Source organism: Ctenocephalides felis, unplaced genomic scaffold (genome assembly GCF_003426905.1).
Source record: "Ctenocephalides felis isolate EL2017-DRISC unplaced genomic scaffold, ASM342690v1 CF-g0.4_SCAFFOLD_03571, whole genome shotgun sequence".
NCBI lineage: Eukaryota > Metazoa > Arthropoda > Insecta > Siphonaptera > Pulicidae > Ctenocephalides > Ctenocephalides felis.
Genome location: NW_020539725.1, coordinates 54,364,665 through 54,390,877, shown reverse-complemented (window position 1 = coordinate 54,390,877; position 26,213 = coordinate 54,364,665). Strand labels below are relative to the sequence as shown.

The 26,213-nt window shown below is 28.7% G+C and overlaps 1 protein-coding gene across 1 annotated transcript; it reads left to right on the top strand.

Annotated features, from left to right (window-relative positions):
* Positions 1-88: 88 nt before the first annotated feature.
* On the top strand, positions 89-25,047 carry LOC113386285 (patched domain-containing protein 3-like). The gene is made up of 6 exons (XM_026624073.1): positions 89-92; positions 6,705-6,958; positions 19,408-19,589; positions 21,511-21,718; positions 22,136-22,271; positions 25,028-25,047. The coding sequence occupies exons 1-6, from the start codon at positions 89-91 to the stop codon at positions 25,045-25,047; spliced, it is 804 nt and encodes a 267-aa protein (XP_026479858.1).
* The last annotated feature ends 1,166 nt before the right edge of the window (positions 25,048-26,213 follow it).

Sequence of the window (26,213 nt, the reverse complement as noted above, 5' to 3'; positions counted from 1 at the left end):
TCTTAATACGGATCTTCTAGATCTGTTTTGCTTGCAGGGGATCAAATGCTTTCAAAATGATAAAAAATATTCTCTGAAAGTTTTAAACATGGGTAAAATTTTATTGGTCTCTTAGAATTTTCCAACTTAGCAACAGGTGGATATTAACTTTGAGAATAACCTTGTATTTGCTTATTTTGATCATAAATAAAAATATGCAACAAAAATTTGATATTTTTAATAAATTAAGTATTTAATTAGAAAAAGAATCAAGAAACTTTGGTTAAAGTGCGGACTATATTAAAGTTAATATTAAGAGCTAAAACTTTCAGAGAATTTTTTGTATCATTTTGGAAGCATTTGAGCGCCTGGAAGCAAAAAAATTAGAAAATATCCATTAAGGACCACCCTAATATATATATATATATATTATAATATATTATATATATTATATATAAGTATTTTATATTAGAAAAATATAAAATACTTATATCGCCAGAGATAATAATAAATACCCTCATATCCTACTCATAGAAGATGCTCAAAATTAAAAATTTAATAATATTATATTATTAAGACATAAGATAGAAGTAACTAGATTTATTTAACTATATTTATTATTTCTGACTTAGATATATTTTTTGGAAATTTTATGTTTATGATCAAGAAAATAACCGAAATGACTTATTCACTATTCTAGCAGTAATTTTCTTCAATATTAGGCTAGAAATATTGTAAATGTGATTATATTATTATAATAATTTATTATTATCAAATAATCATTTACTGCAATATAAAACAGGTCAATTTTGTTCCAACTTTCGTGTGGAATAATTGAAGTTATTACCTAATGACTATATTGTAATAATTATATAAAGCATTCAAACATAAGAATTGTATCCGGTTTGATTTATCTAAATATTTCAATGAAGCAATTTTCTTTTTGAATTTGCTTTAAATCTGCATATTTTTTCAATTCGTTTTAGAATCTGCTCTAAATCTGAAAAAATCGAATTATTAACATTATTCGAACTCTCCAAAGAGGATTTGAGAATTTTTGTTTGAAAAAGCTCTCTATGATATTAAGCTAAAGTTAATTTAAACTATCTTACGTTAATAAAATATAGAATGTTGGTAAATTTATTTATAATATAACCTTGCAATATGTTTATTAGCACTCTCCTCGTGCTTTTGCCATAAACCGTTATTACTAATCATTCATCTTTAGTTAGTCAAAGTGCTGGTAGAAATTTTATTTGAACTAATTAAAAATTATAAACAATTTATTGTTTGCTGATGATTATTTTCGTAAGGGCCATTAATTATTCATGTGATCGATTTCAAAAAAATTGACTAAAAAAAAATCCCATACGCTAATTTTTTGAGGACTATTGTTCTCAATTTTGCGCGACAATCAGCCAAGCCGTTTCTTTGTGAATTGCAGAAAATTGAAAGTGAAAATTTTTTTGTCCAAGTTTTAGCCCGCATTTCTGAATCGATTTTGAAAATTCAAAAACTGTTCAAAAGATAATGTTTAGGAATCGTGCTGATTAGTTTTTGATAAAGATCGGACGAGCCGTTTTCTTGTAATAAAGTGTTAAAAAAAATTTCGACGATTTTTTTTATTTTTTTGACTGTTGATACCATTGTCTTATGCATCATACTAAAATATTACGGCCCTACGACAAGTCGTTTAATTTTAAAAATTCTTCAGTTTGCAAAAATTAGTATCGTTTTTGGCATTTGTCAAAATTTAACCTTTTATCGACGTTTGCTCAAAAACGCCTGAACCGATTTCAGAAATTTAAAACCATTTTTATCAGTTTAGTGCGACGATCGGCCAAGTCATTTCTATGTGATTTGAAAGAAAGTGTTAAACTTTTCGTCCACATTTAACTCATACATACTACCGAATCGATTTCAAAAATCAAAAACTGTTCGAAACATATTAGTTATGAATGATACTGATTAGTTTTAAGTGAAAATCTATTGAGCCGTTTTCTTGTAATAACTGTTAAAAAAAAATTAAGCCGATTTCATGAAACTTTTTTTGGCGATATATATCATAGTATTATAGCTGAAAGCTATTCAGCTAACCTACTGAAAAATAACGGCTTTTTGGCGTGGTTTTATTTTGAATATTCATAAAAATTTGAGAAAATGAGTAGTTTTTTAAAGACGTTTAGTAAAATTAAAATTAGACGATTTCCTTGGTATAACGATAGAGTACTTAGTTTTAATGAACATACTAAACCATTAAAGTCCTACGAAAACTGATTCGATAAAAAAATGATTGATTTTTGGAAATTTGCTTTTAGAAAATACTCCGAGTTGAGGTGTTCGTTCGTTTTCAATTATGTGTACGGCATACTTTTAATCATTCATAAAAAATAATTTATTTTATTGATTAAGTCGATTATTTACACATATCGGCAAGTTCATGTAATTTGCATTAAGGCAAAATACCAATACCAACTAATTTAATTTTTTTACACAGGTTTTATTTAGTAGCAAAATTTCCTATTTAACCAATTTTGTACCAACTCTCACTCTTACCTCCCATTAACCTCATCGTATTATGATTCTTCCGGTTTAATAACTAAAAACTCCCGATTAAATTTTTGCAAAACATCGCAAAAATAATTGTCACGAATAATAATAATCATTCGTCATTGTAGTTTATCATTATAAATATCGGTAAAACACTATATGGATGTCACGAAGCTAATTCAGCGTATAATTTTCTATTGTCCACAATTCGCGCATGTCATCGGGATCTAATTATACATGGAACGATTTTCTTTGATTCTTTGGCGATATGGTGTTGATTATATATTTGTTTTATGTTGAATATGAATTTGAATGAAAATAGAGTCGGTAATTATTGTACGAAGATCAAATGAAAATCAAGTTCATGTTTGGTTATTTATTTGTTTTATTTGCTCTCTTGGTTACAATGGTAATGAAATCTATATATTGCCAATTCTGATCTATATAGTTGCAATTAAGAACATAGATACATTGAGTACTATACCGAAATATGGTCTGATAGTTAAGCTCACGGATACATGTTGACGGGGTTATGAGTTCGAACATTTATTTACAACATTCATTTTAAATTTGAATGTTAGATAGAAAAGCATAAACATTTTTTTTAAACATAGCTACGAAATGCTCATATTTCCAAATATAATACTTTTGTTTAACAGTTCTTTTAAAATTTTGTTATCATAGCAATATTTATAACAATTCTAAAAATAAATTTAACCAAATAGCTCCAACCAAAATATTTACTCAAATTTTCTATGTGACATCTTCAAATATTATTGATAGCTTACTTCTTACATGATCGTCATATTTAGGGGGCGTCCATTAATCACGTGAGGCTTTTAGGGGAAGGGGGGGGGGGGGGCGTTGACAAAAGTCAGAAAATTCACGAAAAGAGAAACGGGGAGAGAAAGAGGCCTAGTAAAATATTACGTGTATTTTTTATCTGAATTTAAAAAATAATCAAAAATTTAACGATTTTTTCGTAAATTCGAAAAATTTGTTCGAAAAATTGTACGTAACTAAAAATACACGTGATGTTTGGTGGGGGAGGGGGGGTGTTAATTTTAATATCACGACGTGTCGCCCAGGGGGAGGTGGATCCAAAAATCTCTAAAAAAATCGATCACGTGATTAAGGGACGCTCACTTAAGGGATATTCGAAAAGATACCATATAAATTATTATGATGATGAAATATTATATTTGCTTTACCAAGTTACTTCAACGAAATCCTTTATATAATAAATTACACAAAATATCTAAAGTGCAATAATATTAATCTACAAACGTCTGGTGTGATAATTTATTGCTCAGTGTCATAAACTTGCTTCCTGAAGTTCGTTATAGATAAGTTAATTATCATTATGTTACTTGAAATTATCCATAATATTTACTTAATTTCTTTTACTTATTTATCTATGCTTAATTATTTACATAATTTATATTAAATACTAGCTGACCCGGCAAACGTTGTTTGGCTAAGTAAATGTATATTCTAATCAATTTCTAGAGATATTCCGACATTCCGATATTCCGAGATTCGGATATTCAGATATTCAGATCTTCAGATCTTCAGATATTCAGATATTCAGATATTCCGACATTTGGATATTCAGATTTTCAGATTTTTAGATATTCAGATATTCAGATATTCAGATATTCAGATATTCAGATATTCAGATATTCAGATATTCAGATACTCAGATACTCAGATATTCAGATGTTCAGATATTCAGATATTCAGATGTTCAGATATTCAGATATTCGGATATTCAGATATTCAGATATTCAGATATTCGGATATTCACATATTCAGATATTCAGATATTCAGATATTCAGATATTCAGATATTCAGATATTCAGATATTCAGATATTCAGATATTCAGATATTCAGATATTCAGATATTCAGATATTCAGATATTCAGATATATTCAGATATTCAGATATTCAAATATTCAGATATTCAGATATTCAGATATTCAGATATTCAGATATTCAGATATTCAGATATTCAGATATTCAGATATTCAGATATTCAGATATTCAGATATTCAGATATTCCGATATTCCGATATTCGATATTCCGATATTCGATATTCAGATATTCAGATATTCAGATATTCAGATATTCAGATATTCAGATATTCAGATATTCAGATATTCAGATATTCAGATATTCAGATATTCAGATATTCAGATATTCAGATATTCAGATATTCAGATATTCAGATATTCAGATATTCAGATATTCAGATATTCCGATATTCCGATATTCCGATATTCCGATATTCCGATATTCCGATATTCCGATATTCCGATATTCAGATATTCCGATATTCAGATATTCAGATATTCAGATATTCAGATATTCAGATATTCAGATATTCAGATATTCAGATGTTCAGATATTCAGATATTCAGATATTCAGATATTCAGATATTCAGATATTCAGATATTCAGATATTCAGATATTCAAATATTCAGATATTCAAATATTCAAATATTCAGATATTCAGATATTCAGATATTCAGATATTCAGATATTTCGATATTTCGATATTCAGATATTCCGATATTTCGATATTTCGACATTCCAATACTCCGACATTCCGATATTCCGATAGAGCTAAATGTACAAAAAATGGCAGTTTTTGAGAGAACTAAGTGTCCGATTTGAATGATTCAACGAACTTTCTGCTTGTCTTAACAAAATAATTGCTTTTGGAAAAAATAATTTTTTTCAAATTTTATTTTCTTGAAATTTTTAAGTTACGAAGTTTCAAGTAACATTCGATGAATTAACAAACAATTATCTGACTACGTTCGGTAAAATTGCCAGCTACTTCATTATTGTAGAAATGTATTTTTTTATGTCTTTCAAAAATTCGTTATCTACACTCTTTACCCTATAGGCGGGGTAACTTGGAACGGCCAGGTGGCAAACACGTTTAAAACCTTATTTTAATTTAAAGGTATTTTACAAAATAATTACATTAACTAATGCTAAAAAACTACCAACGGAAGAAAATACTTTTATTATGGATTTTCAAAGATTACCGATATTTTGTCAGTACAATCAAACTGGAAGTTTTATATACTTTCTATAGAAAACATGGTATAATCCAATCCAAGTTTTTTTGGTCTTTCGACTTATATTGTCGTAAATATTCACGTAAAACTTCCTATTAAAAGTAATTGAACACCATCGGTCAAGAAAGTTTGACATTTCACGTAATAGCCACCGTCTATTGTTTTATTCAAATTACGCTTCTACAAAAATTTTCAAATTAAAAATTCTACGCGATTTTAGAATAATATCTCACCTTTTGGACTTTCTCTGGATTGGCACGAATTATTCATGTCTAAGACTGGCCAAATCAGTTTAGCCGTTTTCTAGTTTTACTTAGACATTTGAAAGAGAGCTCCATTTTTATATATAAGATATACATTTCTGTAGTAAGGCTATTTACGATGTTATTCATTTGATGATGAAGATATTTTTGCAAAAATCGGAATCGTGTAATTCAAAAATTATAAAATATACTTAAAAATTAAAAGTGTGATCGACATTTTTTCTGTAATTTTGGCGAACAGTACCAATTCCAAAAACAGTATCATTTTAATCATAACTCTAAAATTTTTTTTGTCTAATTTGATATTACCCCCATGGCAAATAGTAATGCCCCCCCCAGTGGACAACTACGTAGCAAATACAGTGAATATCAATTAAAAATACTAAATAATAGGGTGAAAAGTATTACCATAAAAATTTTATTTCTACCCTATTTGGGGTAATTTAACCCGGTTTCCTGACCACTGCTCTAAATTTAATAAATATTGTAGATCTGGACTTTAAAACCGAAGATTCAGTACTAGACTTAATACATAAGGTAAATCTAGACTTATCAGAGAGGGTAGATCTAGAATTATCAAAGAGCTTAATTCTAGACTTATTGAAAAGCGTAGATCTAGACTTACCAGGGAGCGTAGATCTAGACTTACCAGGGAGCGCAGGTCTAGACTTGCCAACAAGGTAGATCTAATTTTACTAAAAATCGCAGATCTAAACATACTGAAGAGCATAGAAATAGATTTACTTAAAAACGTAGATCAAAACTTACTTCCAAAAGCATTCTAATTAAAACTAATTTTATTTTTTTTTCTAACCCCAGGTCGTTTTGGAAGAGTAATAGTGGTTCCAAAAGATGGAGACAACCTGCTCCGGGCAGAAGTGTGGCACGAATTGCGATTGCTGGACGATCTCATACAAAATGCCACAGTTCAGTGGCCTCCTGCAAAAGGCTTAGGAGCAGGAATGGACGACGATGAGGAACCTCATACTTTTACTTACCATGATGCCTGCGCCAGGTGGCAGCAGCAGTGTTTTACGAATGATATCCTGAATTTGGACCACATTATCGAAGATGTAAGTGATAATTATTTTATTTTTAGAACTTAGATTTAGATCAATGTGCTTAATATTTTTAAATCAATATGAATTTGCAAAGATGTCATTAGAAAATCAAATTGGATCTATGCGCAACTCTACAATATTATTATTTCTTGAGTATGAGTATTATCCCGAGAGTTTCCAAAATCCATTACTGAGCAAACCGACAAAACAACAAAAATGTATTCTTACATCATTAATCTTTTTATCCTTTTTTGCAAATTAACCTGCCTCCATAAATTCACATTTTCTTTTGTTATTTACTTAAAATTACCTTCTATGAAATAGTTGCATCCTATTTTTTGCATTTATGTTATTAGCAGAGGAAGCTGCATATACTTTGAATATTAGTAAAACATGAAAAACTATGCCATTGCTGGGAAAAAATATAACGGATTTTGCTATAATTTCCTGTAATTATTTTTATTAACATAGCCACTTATAAATTGTAAGTTACAATGTATTTGTTGTTACAGTAGGAAAATTTACAAGAAGAATTTCTGGATCGAATTTCTGGCTCACTCGAGCTATGTCCATTTTTGGAATACCTGCATAATATATTTCAGAAGCAAAAGACGTATTTTTTTCTCGAAAATAGTAATCAGGATACAATGAAATTTCACAAGTTATTGTTACATGAAAGAGAGAAAAAAATTAGAATAGAAAAAAATAATAATTTAGAGTTCACTCTATGAGAGAAGTGTTTCATTTGATTTAGTAATGAAATATAATTGTTTTAGAATCCTTGATCTACACATATTTTATAATTTGTTTAGATTTTTTAAAGTTTTTAAGTTGGTGCTTACGTGTAGAGCCTCGGCCTTGCATTTATTAAGTTCCAATTGTTAAAATTCAAATATCACTACAATTTGGAAATATATTTGATTGGATTGCCATATAATAAAAATTATAGGTAAAAAAGAATAGGATTGTCTTCTATTAGCTCTTAGTAAAAGATGAACCATCATACACCAGCTTATAGAATATCAAATTTCTAATTCCAGCTAGAAAACAAGCAGCAATTTTTAGGATTTAACTCTAAGAGCACCCATACTAGTTACTCATGTAATTTCGTTTCTGTGAACTATCATTTATTTATAAAGGCATTTATTATTAAATTATCTGATACCAGATTGCTTTCTATATCAAGACCTTTGATCCATCGTTCGTTTGAAATATTGCCGTTCAAATCCACACCAGTAGAAAGTGTTGATACTAAGTTTTTTGATTTTGGTATTTCCTATGTAATCTTATATAATTAGAACATAATTCATCTTAACGTCATTTAATGATTGAGGCAAAAACTTCGACAGGTTAGATTAAGTTATTAAGTGTAAACCGTAAAAGACAATTTAATATTGTTTTGTTGCCATGTAATTAAATTTTAAATACTATTTGTCTTATTTTCTAGTTTACTAGTTGACTACGCGTTTTATAATTATATATGTATTTTAACAATGAGTACTTTAGCTAATTAACTTCTTGAAGGAGATGTTTGTTTTGCCATAAAATCCGAATTGCTAATTTTATGATTTCTCGACGTTTTAGGTCATTCTGAATTGAATGAGACCAAATTTGGGAAAAGCAGATTTTTCACCTTTTGTCAATTTCAAAATTTGTAAGTCATTCGATGTAACGCGATAGGGATTGCCGTTTGTCAGTTTTGCACCACGATCAGCCAAGGCATTTCTTTGTTAGGGTAAAACTTTATAGGGTAAAACTTTACTTGCTTTTGAGATATCGGTGGTAGACCACTTTACCCGCGGACTGTTAAAACTCGCTCAAACACATATAAATTAATTCTTGTAAATTTTATTATTTGGTTAATATTGTTATAGCAAAACTTAGCTTTTTTGACTAATGCAATGTGCTATATTACTTCAAGTAAACAAGTAAAAAAGAACTAGAATTATGAATGTATAAATTATTACAGACTTAAGTAATCAACTTATACATGACTAATTTCAAATATAAACAAATAACAAATGTTTAATTAAACTAATTGAATGGAGCCTGCATGACTCAATTTAATCATAAACATTATAAGTAATGATTAAGAAGGAAAATAAACAATACCAATAATTAAAATGCGAATGTTGATATTTCTCAGAATTTGTGTTAGTAATATTTGAAACAAATACACCAGATTAAAATTGTTTAATGTTTTGTAATTCAAATTTGTTTTGCGAAAATATACAAGTTCGATAATAATACACAGCAATAAACTTTTGCATAGTAAATATAAATATGTGAACCAGAAATTTGATATGGAAATAAAGCTGATATATTCAATTACAACATATAAAGATAACTTTTGTAATATGATGATAACTTTTGATAAATGTTGTAAATTCTTGGACATGTTTAATACTCGTAAATCAAACAAATAAACGTCATCGTTTTTTGAAAAAAATTTATGAACCTCATACATAAGGTCTATGGAATTCTCACATATAATTTATAAGTACTACAAATAATTGTGTTTTAAAAAAACAGATATCAAGCAGTAGTGATATTCATTTTTCCTTAAAAATATAGATCTTCTAAATATAGTTGTATCATATACGGTAGTGACAGTCATCATGTGAGATAAGTTTCAAGACGGAAAAATGTAGTATGTTTGTTTGAACAAGTTTCCATTATTGCGTTTAGTCAGACAACCGTATAGTCCAGTCATTTAAGCTTAAATTAGGTAAGAATCTCGGAATTCGAGATACCCACATATGATAGGGTTACAATACCATATGTAGGTTTTTTAGACAACTATAGGGTTTCAATATTCAAGTATTTACAGACTACTTAAAACTTAAAACCTACATACCATATGTAGGTTTTGAGACAACTATAGGATTTCAATATTCAAGTATTTACAGACTTACAGCTGGATATCTCGAATTCCGCGGTGAACTTACTTTAATGACTGGATTAGAACTCGGTCTCCTCTACAATTATTCGGTTGTTTTCAAACGAATGAGAAAATTTTTATAGATATTAAAAAAATCCCAAATATATCCAAGTTTTTCATCTAAGAAGCTATCCCAAGACTAGACTTTAAAACAATTTACAATAGAAGATCATGATTCCAATCAACTCTTGACATTAGGGTCAAATCGTTTAAAGATCCACTTCCTTCTTCTTAGATCATTCATCAAAAGCATACAAATTAATTACTAACATGCAAACGGTTATAAAATTACAGATAATGAGTAGTTAAAATGGTGAGTAGTTTAAATGTTAGGTACACACAAAACTGACCTATGGCAAATAGCATAAAAAATAGAAATTTAAATACATACTTTCTTAAATATCTCTTTCTCTTGAAACAATGTTTTAGAAGACTATGATATTTATGTTGGGTGATGTAAATATTAGCCTTCAGAGATGTATATATTCCCAAACATTTATAGCAATTAGTGGCAATAACTTCAATTAATAAACAACTAAATTGTAAGATTATGCAATAATTTTATATGCAAATAAAATCAAAACTAAGCTTTTCATACCTATCATTATGTTTGGCACGCTTCGTTAATTCTGCGATTATAATTTAGTGAAAGGATCAAAGTAGTGCGGTAGATAGTTCAAATATTTTTTTACCATATACATTTCCTTGTTTTATGAACTTAACAATTGCAAAACAACAATTATAACAGAAAATGCACATATTCTGCGCTCGAATGCCCTGTCACTTATTAAAATAGAGTTATGGCTTTGAGGCGATAATAGAGACATCATAATAAGGAAATGTGATACCGACAAACAATATGATTTGCATTATAAATTATCCACATATATCTCTCCGTTTGACGATATAATTTAATTGAATATTCTCAATAGATAAATATATGTTTGAATAAATAGGTTAGAGCGGGGCTTGAAGGTCCGCGGGTAAAATGGAGCACCACTAATTTCTTGTATCTTTTTTTTTTGGTTGTGAGCACTTCTGTTTAGTTTACGAGATCTTAATATAAATTTTGAGTCTATGTTATTTTATTGTTTTATAAGATGTATTTTTATTTAACTTCCCGTAGGGTAGTTATAGTAATGGGCCGAAAATCGAAAGCGAAAATTTTTGCATATCTTCACGTTTTGAAGGTTTCTGAATATTTTGGCATACCTCTGTGTGTTCGGTGTGTGTTTTGTATGTCCACATTTTTTTCGTCCACGGATTTAAATGGTTCAAAAAACATTAAATTCCTATTCATAGGGAGAAGGTGATTAGTTTTTGGCAACGGCAGGTCCAGCCGTTACGGAGATACGAAGCAAAAGTGCAGAAAATATAAATCGAGATTTTGAGAAAACGGAGTATCCGATTTGAATGATCTGAAAAACATTCAATTTCTAATGATTGGGAGAAGAGGTGATTAGTTTTTGGCAAAGGCAGATCCTGCCATTTCGAAAACACAGAGCTAAATTTACAAAAAATGACAGTTTTTGAGAGAACTAAGCATCCGATTTGAATGATTCAAAGAACTTTCTGCTTTTAACAAAATAATGGCTTTTGAAATAAAAATCGTTTCAATTTTTTTACATATCGAAAATAATTCAGATTTTAATTTTAATTCTGACTAAAGTTCTAGAGCTCACTATATATTTTAAACGAATAATTTTAACTTTGCAATTCAGTTTATATAATTCTTATAAATATTAGACAATGATACAATATTTATAATAATCTATTTGAAAACATTTAATATTCCTCTAACATTTCGTTACGGTACGGGAAATTCCATCAATTAGTCTTAAGGCACGATGCCATACACCACTAGTTTTAAGTTAGATTCAAGTATATCTTCTATAAAGGCCTACATGTGGGTGGGGTAAAAATGACCATCTAAGCCTTTGCTCTGTCGAAGATGTAAACAATAAAAATCGCAATTAAAAAAGGAAATTTAGGCAAAAAAACAGTTTTAGAAGAGATAAATAGTTATTCCAACTCTCTGATGTTGTATTTATATTAAACGCACATTAAAAATAATATATTTGCTTATTAGTAAACAGGTGAATATAATTTAATATAGATAAATTTCAAATAAGAATTACTAAGAATCTGTCTATCTATCCATGCATAACGCATTACCAGGAGCGATTCAGACAGCCTGATTCATTTCGTTCTCGCGATGAAAGTCATTTGCGTTTGATATTTGATACATAAAAACAAAAAAGCAAATCGATGCCGCTTTTATAAATCTTGAGTCTTTTATACGGGTCACATAGAATTTCCGGTTTCGGTAGTAATATTTCAGATTCCTCCTATCAGATATATCACGTGAGAGACTGACTTTCACGCGATTCAACGCAACGAGGTTTTAAGAACGACGTCTGGTCAAACGGAACGCATCATTTACATTGGAACAATAAATTAAATTATTTATTTATTTTATTGTAACAATAAATGTACTTATCGTTGACTCAACAGTTTATGTTGCCAGTTTCTATATATGCTTTCGGAAATAATATATTTTTTTATCCTCATGTCTTAGCAGCCATCAGAACCTCACCATCCTATAAGCCGTTGAGCTGAAACTTTCCTTTACTTCATATTTTTATATGGTAATGGTTAATTTATCCATATTTAATTATTTTATTATTAGGATTTATGTAAGAGGGCTGACATTTTTTATTGGTGCAGCAATGCCCGATGAATGGCTATTTTTCACTTGAAAACGTATTGCTATCTATATTTCCAAGTAAAAATCGTTGTCACTGTCGCCTGACAACAGACAAAGTGGGTATCGAACCCGGGACCTCCAAACCAAGTCCCGTCGGATTAACCCCTTACCTACGGGCGCACCTCTTTCGGCGCTATTTTTCATCACTTTTTCTTACCTATATTTGTGATGAAAATATTTCGGATGAAAAAATTCGTTTAATTTGAATGAATAACACACATCAACAAAACAACTATGACTTTACTGACTATGTTCAGTAAAACTTCCAGCTAATTCATCATCGTATAAATGTGTTATTTTTGCTGTTATAGTAATGTGTTATTTGTATGTGTGTTTGTGTGTCGTAACTGGCAATCTGATTCGGACAGCAGAGATGTCCGTTTCGTAAAATATAGATCAACTAGTGGTGCATGGCATCGTGCTTAAGGCAAATTGCTGGAACTTGCCGTACCACAATTAAATATTCGAGCAAACAAATTAATAATCAATAAATTTTGATCATTGATTAATACAATTGTTTTAAATGTTTTCAAAGAGATAATTATAATTATTATATATTTATTCGTTCATATAATATATAGTGACGATCTTATCACTCAAAACACTTGAAAATGTTTACATTAAAACGGAATGCTGAATGAATCCAATTGGGGATATATATCTTATGTGTAGAATAACGCATATGAAATATGCACAACTTGATAGTAAATTTAAAATTTATAATTGATGTAAAAATTAAAGTAAAACTTGTGCGTTTTTGAAAATTTTGAAAAAAACATTTCTGAACATTTTGAAATTTGTTTGAATCGTATAAGTGAACTTTGAAAATTAAAAATCTTGGTACGGGACCCAAAAAAATTGTAACAAAATTTGTTCTTATTTTAAAATATCTATAAAATATCTGATAATTTGATGTAAATTTGTCTACTGATCATTTTAGACCGCCAATATATCATTTTTTCTTACATTTTCCTCTATATATTCCTCTATATTTTTGGCACTTTTTGCCCCGTAACTTCGGAACGGCTAGACCTGCCTTTGCCAAAAACTAATCAGCACGTTTCCTTATCAATACAAATCGAATATTTTTTAAATTATTCAAATCGGTTGATTGGTGTTCCCAAAATCGTCGACGAAAATTTGTATCCGCACGTGCACATTCACACACACACACATACATCAATTTTTTCTAAGGTATGCCAAAATGTACAGAAACGTTTGAAAAGTAAAGATATATAAAAAATTTCATTTTCGATTACTATAACTCACCATACGTGGAGTTAAATATAGAGCAAAAATGCGTTTCTGAAAATAAGCGGATCTCGTGCACTGCGGTGTGAAATGGCAATGGAAAATCTCTCACACTATTCTTTCCTGATTCTAATTAGAGTTTACCTTAACTCACGGGCAGTATCACCCATTTGTGTGTGTATACTAATTATATAGCTGATTAATATAAATTAATAAACGCGTAATAAATAAAGAAGAAATTAACCTATGAAACCTCAACAATAGCATTATGCAGTACTTCTGGTAGCAACTCGCTATATAATTTATAATTTGATGATGGACTTTCAAACTATCACTTTTATTCGATCAGCGTTCAAATTCGATTATATGAAATTACCTGAGACCTCAGGATAACAATTCTGTCTGCTACCGATTCCGGGTTGTGGGAAAGTATTATCGGAAACGTGTTGGCATATCAGTACTATTATGCGTAAAATTGTCAGTTTACAAAATGCATAATTCATATTTATCTTATGAAATTATAGACGCTTCAAATGTTATATTAGTCAGACAGGTAATTTTTGATTCGTTTCAGAAATGTATGGAATATGCAGGAAACTTGAACTTAGTTTAATGGGAGTAGTTAGTAATGGTGTAAATTAATAAATTCAATCATTGGTACAAAGTTTTAGATTTCTTGGTATTAGTGGTCCAAAGTTGGTTTTCATCCAAATTAAAATCCGGTTCTGTTTTCCAAACCCAGAGGCATGTGATCTAATGTTGCAACTCTTGCACTGGCATTACCATCAATTAGCGTGGATTCTATCTTAATGTATGCGGAAATTCTCCTAAGACATTGCTTACGCCGTTGTTGCTTTTTCGTGATAAAATAGAATTACTTGTAAAAGATTTTAACCGCTATCTTTGAATTGATTGCAACTGCAACTTATGTCTTTTGAACAACAGTAACAATTCATTGTACAAGAGAAATGAAAGCCTATTTTTGAAGTTGAGTTTTAAATTTCCTTGCACAATTATTTTTGGAACTCTCCTAAATTACTTTAATATGTATTCTAAATGAACTACATATAGGTACAGCAATTTTTTCAAATTCCTACTTGTGTAAGAAATTGCTTAATATGAAATTATTCTTGCTTGTTTTCCGCCAGCTGAGTTTTATTGTAGGAGAAAATTGCCTTCATCTCTCTGATCTTCCGCATTTTCAGGAAGATTGGTCATGATTCTTGAACTTTTGACTTACTGTTCATGTCATGTTTAACTGGCATTCTTTCGCAAAGTTATGAAGCACATAATAAATTTCACATTGATGTAACTTATTGTAAAATGATATATGGATTTTACTATTTTTATTACCTTCCCGTAGGATAAGTTATAGTAATCGCAAAAAAATGGACAATGAAATTTTTTATACATCTTTACGTTGAAGAGGTTTCTGAACATTTTGGCTTACATTAGAAAAAGTGGATGTATGTGTGTGTGTGCGGATACAAATTTTCGTCGACAATTTCGGGAACACGGTTCAACCGATTTCAATTATTCAAAAAACATTCGATTGCTGTTGATAAGGAGACGTGCTGATTAGTTTGTGCATTAGAAATATGCACATAAAATTATCAGATATTTTATAGAGATTTTAACAATAAGTATAAATTTTGATTACATTCCTATGGATTCCGTACCAATATTTATCCATTAAGACGGCGACGCAGCGCGTACGCGCTTCTATATTTCTTCTCTATGCAGTTAAAGCAGTACGATTGCTTCGAAAAAAGTTCAGAACTTCCGAAATGTTTTAGAATAAAAAAAACTTTTTTTTTCAAAAAGCCTTTTTTCCAAAAAACTAATTTTTTTCTTCAAAAATTTATAGTTTTTTAAAAATCCAATTTTTTCAAAGTAAAATTTTTTGCAAAATGTTAATCTTTTTAAAAAAAATAATTTTTGGTATGGGAAGTTCCAGCAATTTGCCTTAAGGCACGATGCCATGCGCCCCACATAGTTAACTTCCCGTAGGGTAAGTTATTGTAATGGGCCGAAAATCGAAATTGAAAATTTTTACATTTCTCGACGTTTTGAAGGTTTCTGAACATTTTGGCATACCTCAGAAATAATGGATGTGTGTGTGTGTGTATGTGTGTGTGTATGTGTGTTGTGTGTATGTGTGTGTGTATATGTTTGTATGGATACAAATTTCCAGTCACGTTTTCGGGCGCACGGATCAACCGATTTGAATGGTTCAAAAAACATTCGATTCCTATTAATAGGGAAAAGAGCTGATTAGTTTTTGGCAAAGGCAGGTCCAGCCGTTACGGAGATACGGAGCAAAGAGTGCAGAAAATAGAAATCGAGTTTTTGAGAGAACGGAGTGTCCGATTTGAATGATGTGAAAAACATTCAATTAGTAATAATTGGAAGAAGTGTTTATTAGTTTTTGGCAAAGGCAGGCCCAGCCATTTCGAAGATACTTTCGAAAAATTTTTTGGTTCAATTTTTTTTTTCATTTTTTTTTTGTATATCGAAACTAATTCAGATTTTATTTTCAATTCTGAATATAGTTCTAATATACTTTAAACAAATAATTTCAACTTTGCAATTCAGTTTATATAATTCTTATAAATATTAGACAATGTTACAATATTAATAATAATCTATTTTAAAACATTCAGAATTCCTCGAACATTTCGTTACGGTACGGGAAGTTCCAGCAATTTGCCTTAATGCACGATGCCGTACACCCGACTAGTTTAATCATAAAATTATACTAAACTAAACGAGTTGGAACTACTTGATTAAATTTTTCTTCACCAGATTTTTCCTTTATCCCTCTCAAATTATTACCCAAAAGTCCTTTATATGTACAATTGATTTGATGATTCAACTATAATCAAACTATAAAACAACAACCTGTTTTCTCATCTTTTATCTAGATGTAATAAAAATTGTTTGTTTGCTAATAAAACGCTTTCTACAAAGCAATGTTAAATGCTCAGATTTTATCGCACTGTCTTGTCACGATATAATCAAACTACAAATGCAAACATGTTGTTAATTTCCAAAATTTTCCCATCACTTGTAATGATCATTATTGTTATTTCTAGCAACTATGGTATTTGTTCGATTGATGATTTTTATATGCTAATTAAATTGCTGACACATCTAGAGAAATTGGAGAGAATATTTAGATCTAAAAATTTTGTCATGTATAATAATAATAAAATATTAATTAGTAATACAAATTTATTAAGCTCTTCAAAATAATTTTCACCAAATTTTTCAACTAAATTTTTTATTTGAATTTGAGTAAATTAATAATATATTCAGAATGTTTGGAATAATTGTTAGTAGTTTCTTCTACCAATTTACTTCTATTAAAGTTTACAAATATATTTATTATAAACTCTATGTCATGGTTCTTAATAATTTGCAATTTTGGTCTGTGAATATCCAATTTTCAGTTCTATGATTAACTTTTTTAGAAATGTGTCAGTTATCAATATTTTTTTAGATCCAAACACGTAGTACAATCTTTATCAGTAAATTTCATCTCAGTTGTATAAATTATTTTATATTTGAAATGTGTTACTAGTTTCACACTTACCAAAAATCGTGACTAAATTTTGATACTATGAACTTCAGTTTAGGTCAGGAGGTCAGGTCCATCATAATTTAATTAACATGGAACCAATTAATGATTTTTATTTCATTCGATGAACTGTCGTAAAATTTCAGATTTCTAAAAAAACAATATTGTTTTATTATATAGAATTTGATTGACTTTGAAGTTGATGGTGGAATTGTAAAATAATTTAACATTCTCTTCGTGCATATGATTTCATACAGAACTTTTTAATATTTTTTTTGGCAATTGAACATTTTTATTTTTTTATAGTCCAGTTATGCATGTAATTATCATGTTTCATCAAATCATCTAGAATTTCATAATTTGTTATTAATTTAAAATTAATTTTGTTACCTACATCAACTAACACTGCCATTTATATGGTATTTGGAGTTTGTATTTAAAATATAACATCCAATCAAGTTTATGTTGTTTTTCAATATTGATTATCATTATTCAGCATTATTTTATTGTTATCGTTCAATAATAAAATAGCAGTCAAATTTCTTAGATGCCAAATTACAAATGTGCGATAACAAGTTTCTAGTAAATAAGAAGTAGATTGTTTAATAATAATAACACGAACAAATATTTCGTTCGATCTAAATTAATTATTCTAAAACAACCTCTAATTCATTTGTGAAGATGCTTTAAAATTGGCTGCACATTTGGTCTTACAAAAATTATTATAGAAGTTCTAATTATTGATGAATGATTGAAAAATTTTGGTCCTGATGTCAACAGTTTTAAAAATCTTAAATCCATATATTTTCATTAATGTTAGGCAAGTGTATGTTTTTTACAAGAAGGATATCTCATTGTTCAATTCCAAGAAATTATGCAAATTTCAATGACGTGTTTCACTACACATTTTAGCAACTTCATTATTTTACACAATTCCAGTCCCATTAAAAAGCTCAGTTATTATATATTTATCTACCACTCTATTGAACTAGATCTAAACATAATTTATATTACGTATTTGGAATCATTATCCCACTAATATTGTACATCAACAAAAGTTTCAATATTTATATAATATCGCGTGTATATTTTTTTAAACAATTGAATTATTTATTACAAATTTTAAATCATGTTTGCAAATCTGAATCAGAATTCTGATAAGCAAATCCACTGCTACGTGACTCAGAGTTTAATGAAGAAAATTGTCACATGTCATTATTCAGTTTAAATGCTTCAGTTTATATTGAGTAGAGTCATTTAGGTAATAAAATCTTGGAATTTATTATATTAAATGCGCATATATAGAATTTTAATGTTATTCGATAAATTGTCAACGAACTTATGGTTATTAATTGAATTTGATCCTAACTACTGAAGTTGGAGAAAAATCACTTTTCAAAAGCTATTTAAACTTACTGTATGAGATTCACTAATTTTTATTTTTTTTGGTATAATGGCAAAGTATAATCTTTAAACTAGAGCTTTTATCAATAACATTTGTTCGTTTTTAAATTAAAGAGCCTATAATTTATTCAAATATTAATAATAATAATTACCTACTTATTTATTCTATTACGCTCTATCATCGAATTTCGAAATAACTAGCATGGTTTATTTTTTAAACGATTTATTGTTTATTGCAAATGATCATATTAAGTGTTACAGTATTATACTCCAATAATAAAGTTACATAAAAATATTCTCATTATTATACACAAATTAAAAAAAAAGTATTATACATCAAGAAGCTAGTCCTATTTTACTCAATTTAAGCACCATCATTCTTTGATAGAATCCTTGGTAGAATTCTGATAAGCAAATTCAATGACATCTTTGCCAGTGCTGTATCCTAAAGAATTTAGTATCCAACACTAAATATATGATGATAAATATATTTAATGTATTTTTTTCTCCTTTTCCAGGTGGAATCCGGAGCACTAAATCTGACTTTCCCAGTAATGTTCAACCCAGTGACCTGGGATGCCCATGCTTTTCCGGTGTTCTTTGGTGGGACGGAAGTTGATGACGAAGGCCTCATCCGAAGAGTTCCTTCTTTACAATTGGTTTATTTTGTGGCTGCAGACACCAGGAGGCAGGATGCAAAGTAAGAGAAAAATTTATTTATATCACAATAAAAATAATATTTTTTTATTATGTTGCTAAATTGAAATGTAAATAATTAACAAAATGGTAATTGTTTTAATGGACGCATTTTTATATAATTTTTAGACTTATAATTATGTGATTTGTTGTAGTTTGTTTTGATAACCTTTATACCTTTTTTAGTTAAAACAATAGGTCTTATTTATATGAATTCTCTAATTTATATGAAAAATTTCTGTAATAATATTAGGTCTTTTTTATATAGGGTTTCCATAAAATGAATTCTACTATGATTATTTCTATTCCATCAACAAAGATATCCTATAAGAATAAGAATCTAACATAAAAGTACACTTAATCTTCAAATTAGAATTGTGAATATGCATTAAGTGTGGTCGTTGATTTTTTTTCTAACAAGAGGTTTTGTAAGAGGTCAAAATCTTAAAATTAGTATGATCAATTTGCACTAAATGTAGTTAGAATTTTGTTGCTAATTCAATACTATTATATTATTATTACTCTTCATAATATTTTCTAAAAAATTTCTAATTATTTGATGTAATCTAGTTGATATGAAAGCTTTCTTACTGTTGGAATTAATAAGGTCGATATGGTTTTTAATTTATTTATTAGATATGGAGTAAGAAACCCTTCAAGTTGATCTTTTCAGTTTTTTTTTTAAATAATTTACATCACTATAAATTTAAAAATTCCAAGTCTGCTAATAAGTATGATAAATATGTATAAAGTGTGTCGATATAAATTAATGCTTGGTACATTAAGCTGATAAGATTTTTTTTAATTTGCAACAATTGCATACTTGACTTAAAAATGTAACATCCTTTCTTAATACAAGCAAAATGGATATTTAAGTATGTAATTTTTTTCTATTATAGATATGAAAATTATATAGTGCTTATGCGAAGTGGTATATGAATCTGTATATGTTGTTTTTTAATTTTACAAAATTTGCATAGTTGATGTAAATATGCATACATTTTTGCATTCTTCTCGTGTTTTTGCATTTATTAAGGTATTTAATATACATTTATATTTTTTTTAAGAAATGAAAATTATATAGTGCACATTTTAAGTAGCAAAGAAATCTTGAATAGTATAATAATTATAAAAAAATGAACTAAGTTAGGTATTTAGATAATAACTTTGCAAACAAAGTATTTTTAATACTCGTAACCGTGGATACTCGTAATTTTAAAAAAAAAGTTACAGATTGGTTAGGATAACAATAATGATAAAATATAATGAACTGCCAATTGATATTAAGAATACCAATGACGTCAATAATTTCAAAAGGAAAATAAAGAAATATTATAGAGAAATTGAAGATTGAATATTAATAAATATTATATTTTTGTATAATGAAGTTGACAAATGATATGTAAATATGAAATATGAAATTTGTTTTCATAATCTCTCATACCAGACACCCCTGTCTGACTGAGATATGAAAATAATATACAAATAAATAAAAAAAAACAACGGTTAACCTATGCATATTTAATAGATTTTTGATTATTAAAATTAATCTAATAGTGTACATATATTATTTAACATATTAATTGTCACAATAGTATTAGAATAATTTTCACGTGGGTTATTGTAAGTTTAATAGATAATTTAGTTAAAAATGTATCAAAGAAAATTTTTTGGCACTTTTTTTTGTTATACTTTAATTTTTTTCTCCTCCTACTAAATCGCATATATCTGTCATGACTCGCATAGAGCATTTTAGTGTCGGACACATATGACTGACATGGCAATTAACTTGTTATTTACATTCAGCATTTATAGGAAATAGCTATTTTACTAGAAATATATTGCTTTTACTTTAATACAGGTAGGTTACTTTACGAATAATATTATCTTATCAACTAACATTCTGTTTTTTTTTTTATTTCCAGGGGTGCAGCCTGGGAAGAAGCTTTTCTTGATGCAGTCGGACAGGCTGAAGAAAATGGATACTTTAAACACATATCAGTAGCTCGTTTTGCATCACGTACCCTTGATCATGAACTGGAAAAAAATACTCGCACAGTCGTTCCTTATTTTGGATCTACTTTTGCTATCATGGCTCTATTTTCAACGATTACTTGCATGATGGGGGACCAGGTCAGTAAATTAAATTTTTACCACTTTTTATAGTACTAAAATATCTTAAAGGACTCAAATTTGTCATGGAGAAGGTTGCACTTTCCAAAATAGAAGACGCTTTAGATTTTTCATATTTATCATATCAGACACACTTAGACAATATACCATATCGAAATTTTTCCAAATGTACAATCCATACATAAATACTTGACTTTATCAATAGCAAAACTATGTAGAACACAATAATATTTGTACAACGGATGTTGAAGGCTATTTGGAAGTTCTTTTCTCAGTCGGGTTAGATGCATGCTAAAAGTTCTAAATATTCCTAAGAGTTTTCTCTTCCCCGTTGGCATAAAACCCGGCATTTTTTTTTATTTGTTGGTATGTTATCTATTATTAAACAATCTAAATATCTCATTTATTATTTTCCAGGTCCGTTCTAAGCCTTGGCTCGGTTTGTTGGGAAATGTATCGGCTGTAATGGCAACTTTGGCCGCGTTTGGAATGTCCATGTACCTGGACATTGAATTTATCGGAATCAACTTGGCCGCGCCTTTCCTCATGATAGGTGAGTGCTTTTATTTCATTTGCAATAAACGATATACTTCATGTTGTCTGCAATTCAATGTAGCCTATTATTTACAATAATATATCAAGAAAGTGAACTTTCGATCGTAAATCTACTTTACTTGTCAAGCATTGTGTTGCTTTTCGTGCTTTGCAGTTTTTAGTCACATTTTACCTAAATTCGAAATATGTTCTAAGGATAATAGATTGGTTATATATTGCTTTATGAATGTTATATGTATTGAGTATAGTCAGGTTAACAATATTTTTACTTTCTGGTAAAAAGATATCATATATTTAGATATTTTTGAGTTTTGTACTCGAATTTTTGTTTTCGAAGTGGTTTTATTCCGGATTGCTTATATAACGTAATAATAGACAAGGTAATAATGATGATTAGGCTTCAATAGATTGATATCAGTATTGCATTTTTTTCATAATTAGAATTTTTCACTCAATCTAAATTAAAATTATTTTAAAATCTTGATTACTCAAATGTAATGAGTATGTTTCACAATAAAATTTGGTTAAATCGTGTAATATACAGTTGCAGTATTTTAATGTTTGTTATTTCTGTGTACCTATCTTTTACTAGAAATAATAATAATGATGACTTTTTAAATTATATAATGCAAATTAATAATAATTGTAAGCTATATTTATATATAAAGCGCCCTAAAAATTTTTTTAACGTAGATATACTTTTACTAGGTACTCCAAACGTTCTGGTTTCATTTTTGAAAAATTGTTCTACATTTTTTTGAATATTTAACTTCCCGTAGGATAAGTTATAGTAATGGATCAAAAATCAAAAATGAAAATTTTTGCATATCTACACGTTTTAGAGGTTTCTGAACATTTTGGCATACCTCAGAAAAAGTGGATGTGTGTGTATGTGTGGAGAAAATTTTTCTTCGATGATTTGGGGCGAATGGATAAACCGATTTGAAAAATTTAAAAAGCAATCGATTGCTATTGATAAGGAGTTGGCAAAGGCAGGTCCAGGCGTTACGGAGATACGGAGCAAAGAGAGCAAAAGATAGAAACCGCGTTTTTGAGAGAATGGAGTATCCAATTTAAATGATCCAGTGAACATTCTGCTTGTATTGGCAAAAGAATTGAAAAAAAAAATATTTCAATTTTTTTCCGAAAAAAATTATTTTTGTATATCGATAATAATTCAAATTTTAATTTTAATTTTGGCTAAGTACTGAAGCTCACGTATATACTTTTTAAATAATTTTAACTCTGAAATTCAGTTTATATAATTTTTATAAATATTACAAAATGTTACAGTATTTATATTAATATATTTGAAAACATTTAAAATTCCTGGATCAGTTTGTTACAGTACGGGAAGTTCCAGCAATTTGCCTTAAGGCACGATGCCATACACCAATAGTTTTATATATCAATTATTGTGAATATATAGTCATTGGTATTACTTTACCAATTACTAATAAATAGATAAATTTAAGAAAAAATTAAAAATCTGCATATAATTACGAGAATGGCATATAGATGAATGTAGATTATCATATCTGTATTTGGATGCATGAATGTATATGGATTTATATTATCAGCAGCTATATAAAATAAAATACAAATTACAATTTTAATAAAATTACGTTTATATCATTCGATTTTATGCAGATAAGTTCCTTCTAATAATTTACAAAGACGTGCTTCCCATCTAAATGAAGTTGTTCGAAAATCTAAACTTTAATCAATCACTTTGCTTATATAGAAGCTTGTTTGAAGATGAATATTATTAATGAAGATGGTGTCTACAAGACATTAATAACAAATATATACGTCGTAGTAATAATTCATAATACAATAGGAGCCTGTGATTGAAAACAAAATTGGTAATTAGTCTTCTATTCATCAAGTAAAAAAATCTTAGAATGAAATTCCTGTCGAATAGATAACTTAACGTGAAAATTAAAAATATACTAATATGGAATTTTTGTAAGAAATGTAGACCCTTGAATTTGCGATCTGGTAAGAAATGAAATATACAATATAACCAATGTCTGGTTTATATCTTATAAATTCTCATTCTCTTTACTCAGAGGTCACAATAAATACATTTGTCTAATGTGCAATAAGGCTACAAACTGGTTGTTCTATTGCCGGCAAGTTTTTATTTGTTCTATTTGTATACAGAAATAACAATTTAGTGAATTATGTCATCGTAATAATGCACACTGTAACTTATTCATTTGCATATGTCGTAACAAAGTAGTGAATAAAAGTAGTTTTGTTAGTCAAACTCGTAATAATAATTTAAAAGCTAATTTAATAATTGACTAATTGATGTTTTTATTATAATTCATTCATTCTGAGTAAATAACTTACCTCAGAACATTATATTAATTATAAAAATTTCTAATTAACCGAATTATTCTCAATTACAACTTGTCTCATATATCACCTCAAATTTACTAACGGTTGTTTCGAACAAACAATATAATAATAATTTACGATTTAAACTGACTTGTTTATATTCAAATTTCAAGTTCGCAACGTAGCAATTATGATGAAGTCAACGAAAGCCTCCAAGTAAATAATTTAATGATCCATCATTTAAGTCGGATCGTTTCGACTTTTGAATGACATCGAGATTAAAATAGAAATAAAAATAATTTGATGCCATTAGACGAAATTAAAATGTGAAAAAACCTTGGGCATGCAACATTGCTTATTTATAAATAAATTTATAAATATAATTATATAATATATAATTGTTTTTAGATTTTGTAAGCAATACCTAATTTGTTTGAATGAAATTATTTATTGATACCTAATTCGTTTAATGTAGTGATTTACCAAAAGCAAATTTTTTTGATATTAAGATATAGAGCCAACTGTGGTGTAGCGACTAAGAACGTGGGTTACCACAAACTAGTTCCGGGTTCGATTCCAACCTCGGCCAGCTCGATATCGAGCAGTATAATATCAAATTTACACTTGAAGTTTAAGATCTTTATTAGAATCTCAAGTAAAACTCGCTTTTTTCGGCATTGCTCCAACATATATATACCATCGCTCTTAGATATACATATCTAATTTATAGTTTATACACTTAAAGAAAGTCGTTGAAACACTGGTTATACTATACGTATTAAGGTGTACAACAAAAAAAACAGTTTATAGTTACAAGAAAGGTTAAGCTCTAGCACTTTGCCCAGATTTCAGAGTTCATCATCATTATGTTCTCATGTTTGGTACATTTGATCCTTCTGTATATATTGTCAATACTTCCATCTACGACTGTTAGTTTTATATTTGAAACTTTCACATAACGTAGTATCTTACCTCATAAACTACTCAGAATTGATATTATTTTCAAAGTCAACCAATAGGTTTAACTTGATGATGAACTCTGCCCTGAGGCAAATCCGTGAACTGAGAAATCAGAGAAACTAGATGATTTTGCAGAGCCATTTTAAATCGCAACGTGCTATTGTTCTATTTTTAGTAGAAAATACAGTTTTTCTCTATATTTTCATAACTGCTTGATATTTAGTTGCCCGGGGCGGGAAAATCGAAACTAATTCCTTGTGGATTTATGCAGAACACTTATGACACAAATGCTATATTTCAACACACGTTAAAAAAAGAATAAAACTGTGATGAGTAACAATACTATTTGACAACATGTAGTTGACAAAGTAGGAGTAATATACATATTAAAAGTGAGAACAATCAGATTTATTGTATGATTCCTGGTATTCTGGTGCGTTAACTTTACATTGAAGTAAGCAAAAAGTCGCAGTCCATGAATATATTAAAACGAGCCCATGTGCACATGCATTCAGGTTTAACTCGTAGTTAGATTGGGTATGTAATGATAGCTATTGTACCTGATTAGAAGTAATTGAAGTCGAGATCGTTCTATGTCTAGCTTAAATGACAGACGTGACGCCGTTTGATTCAT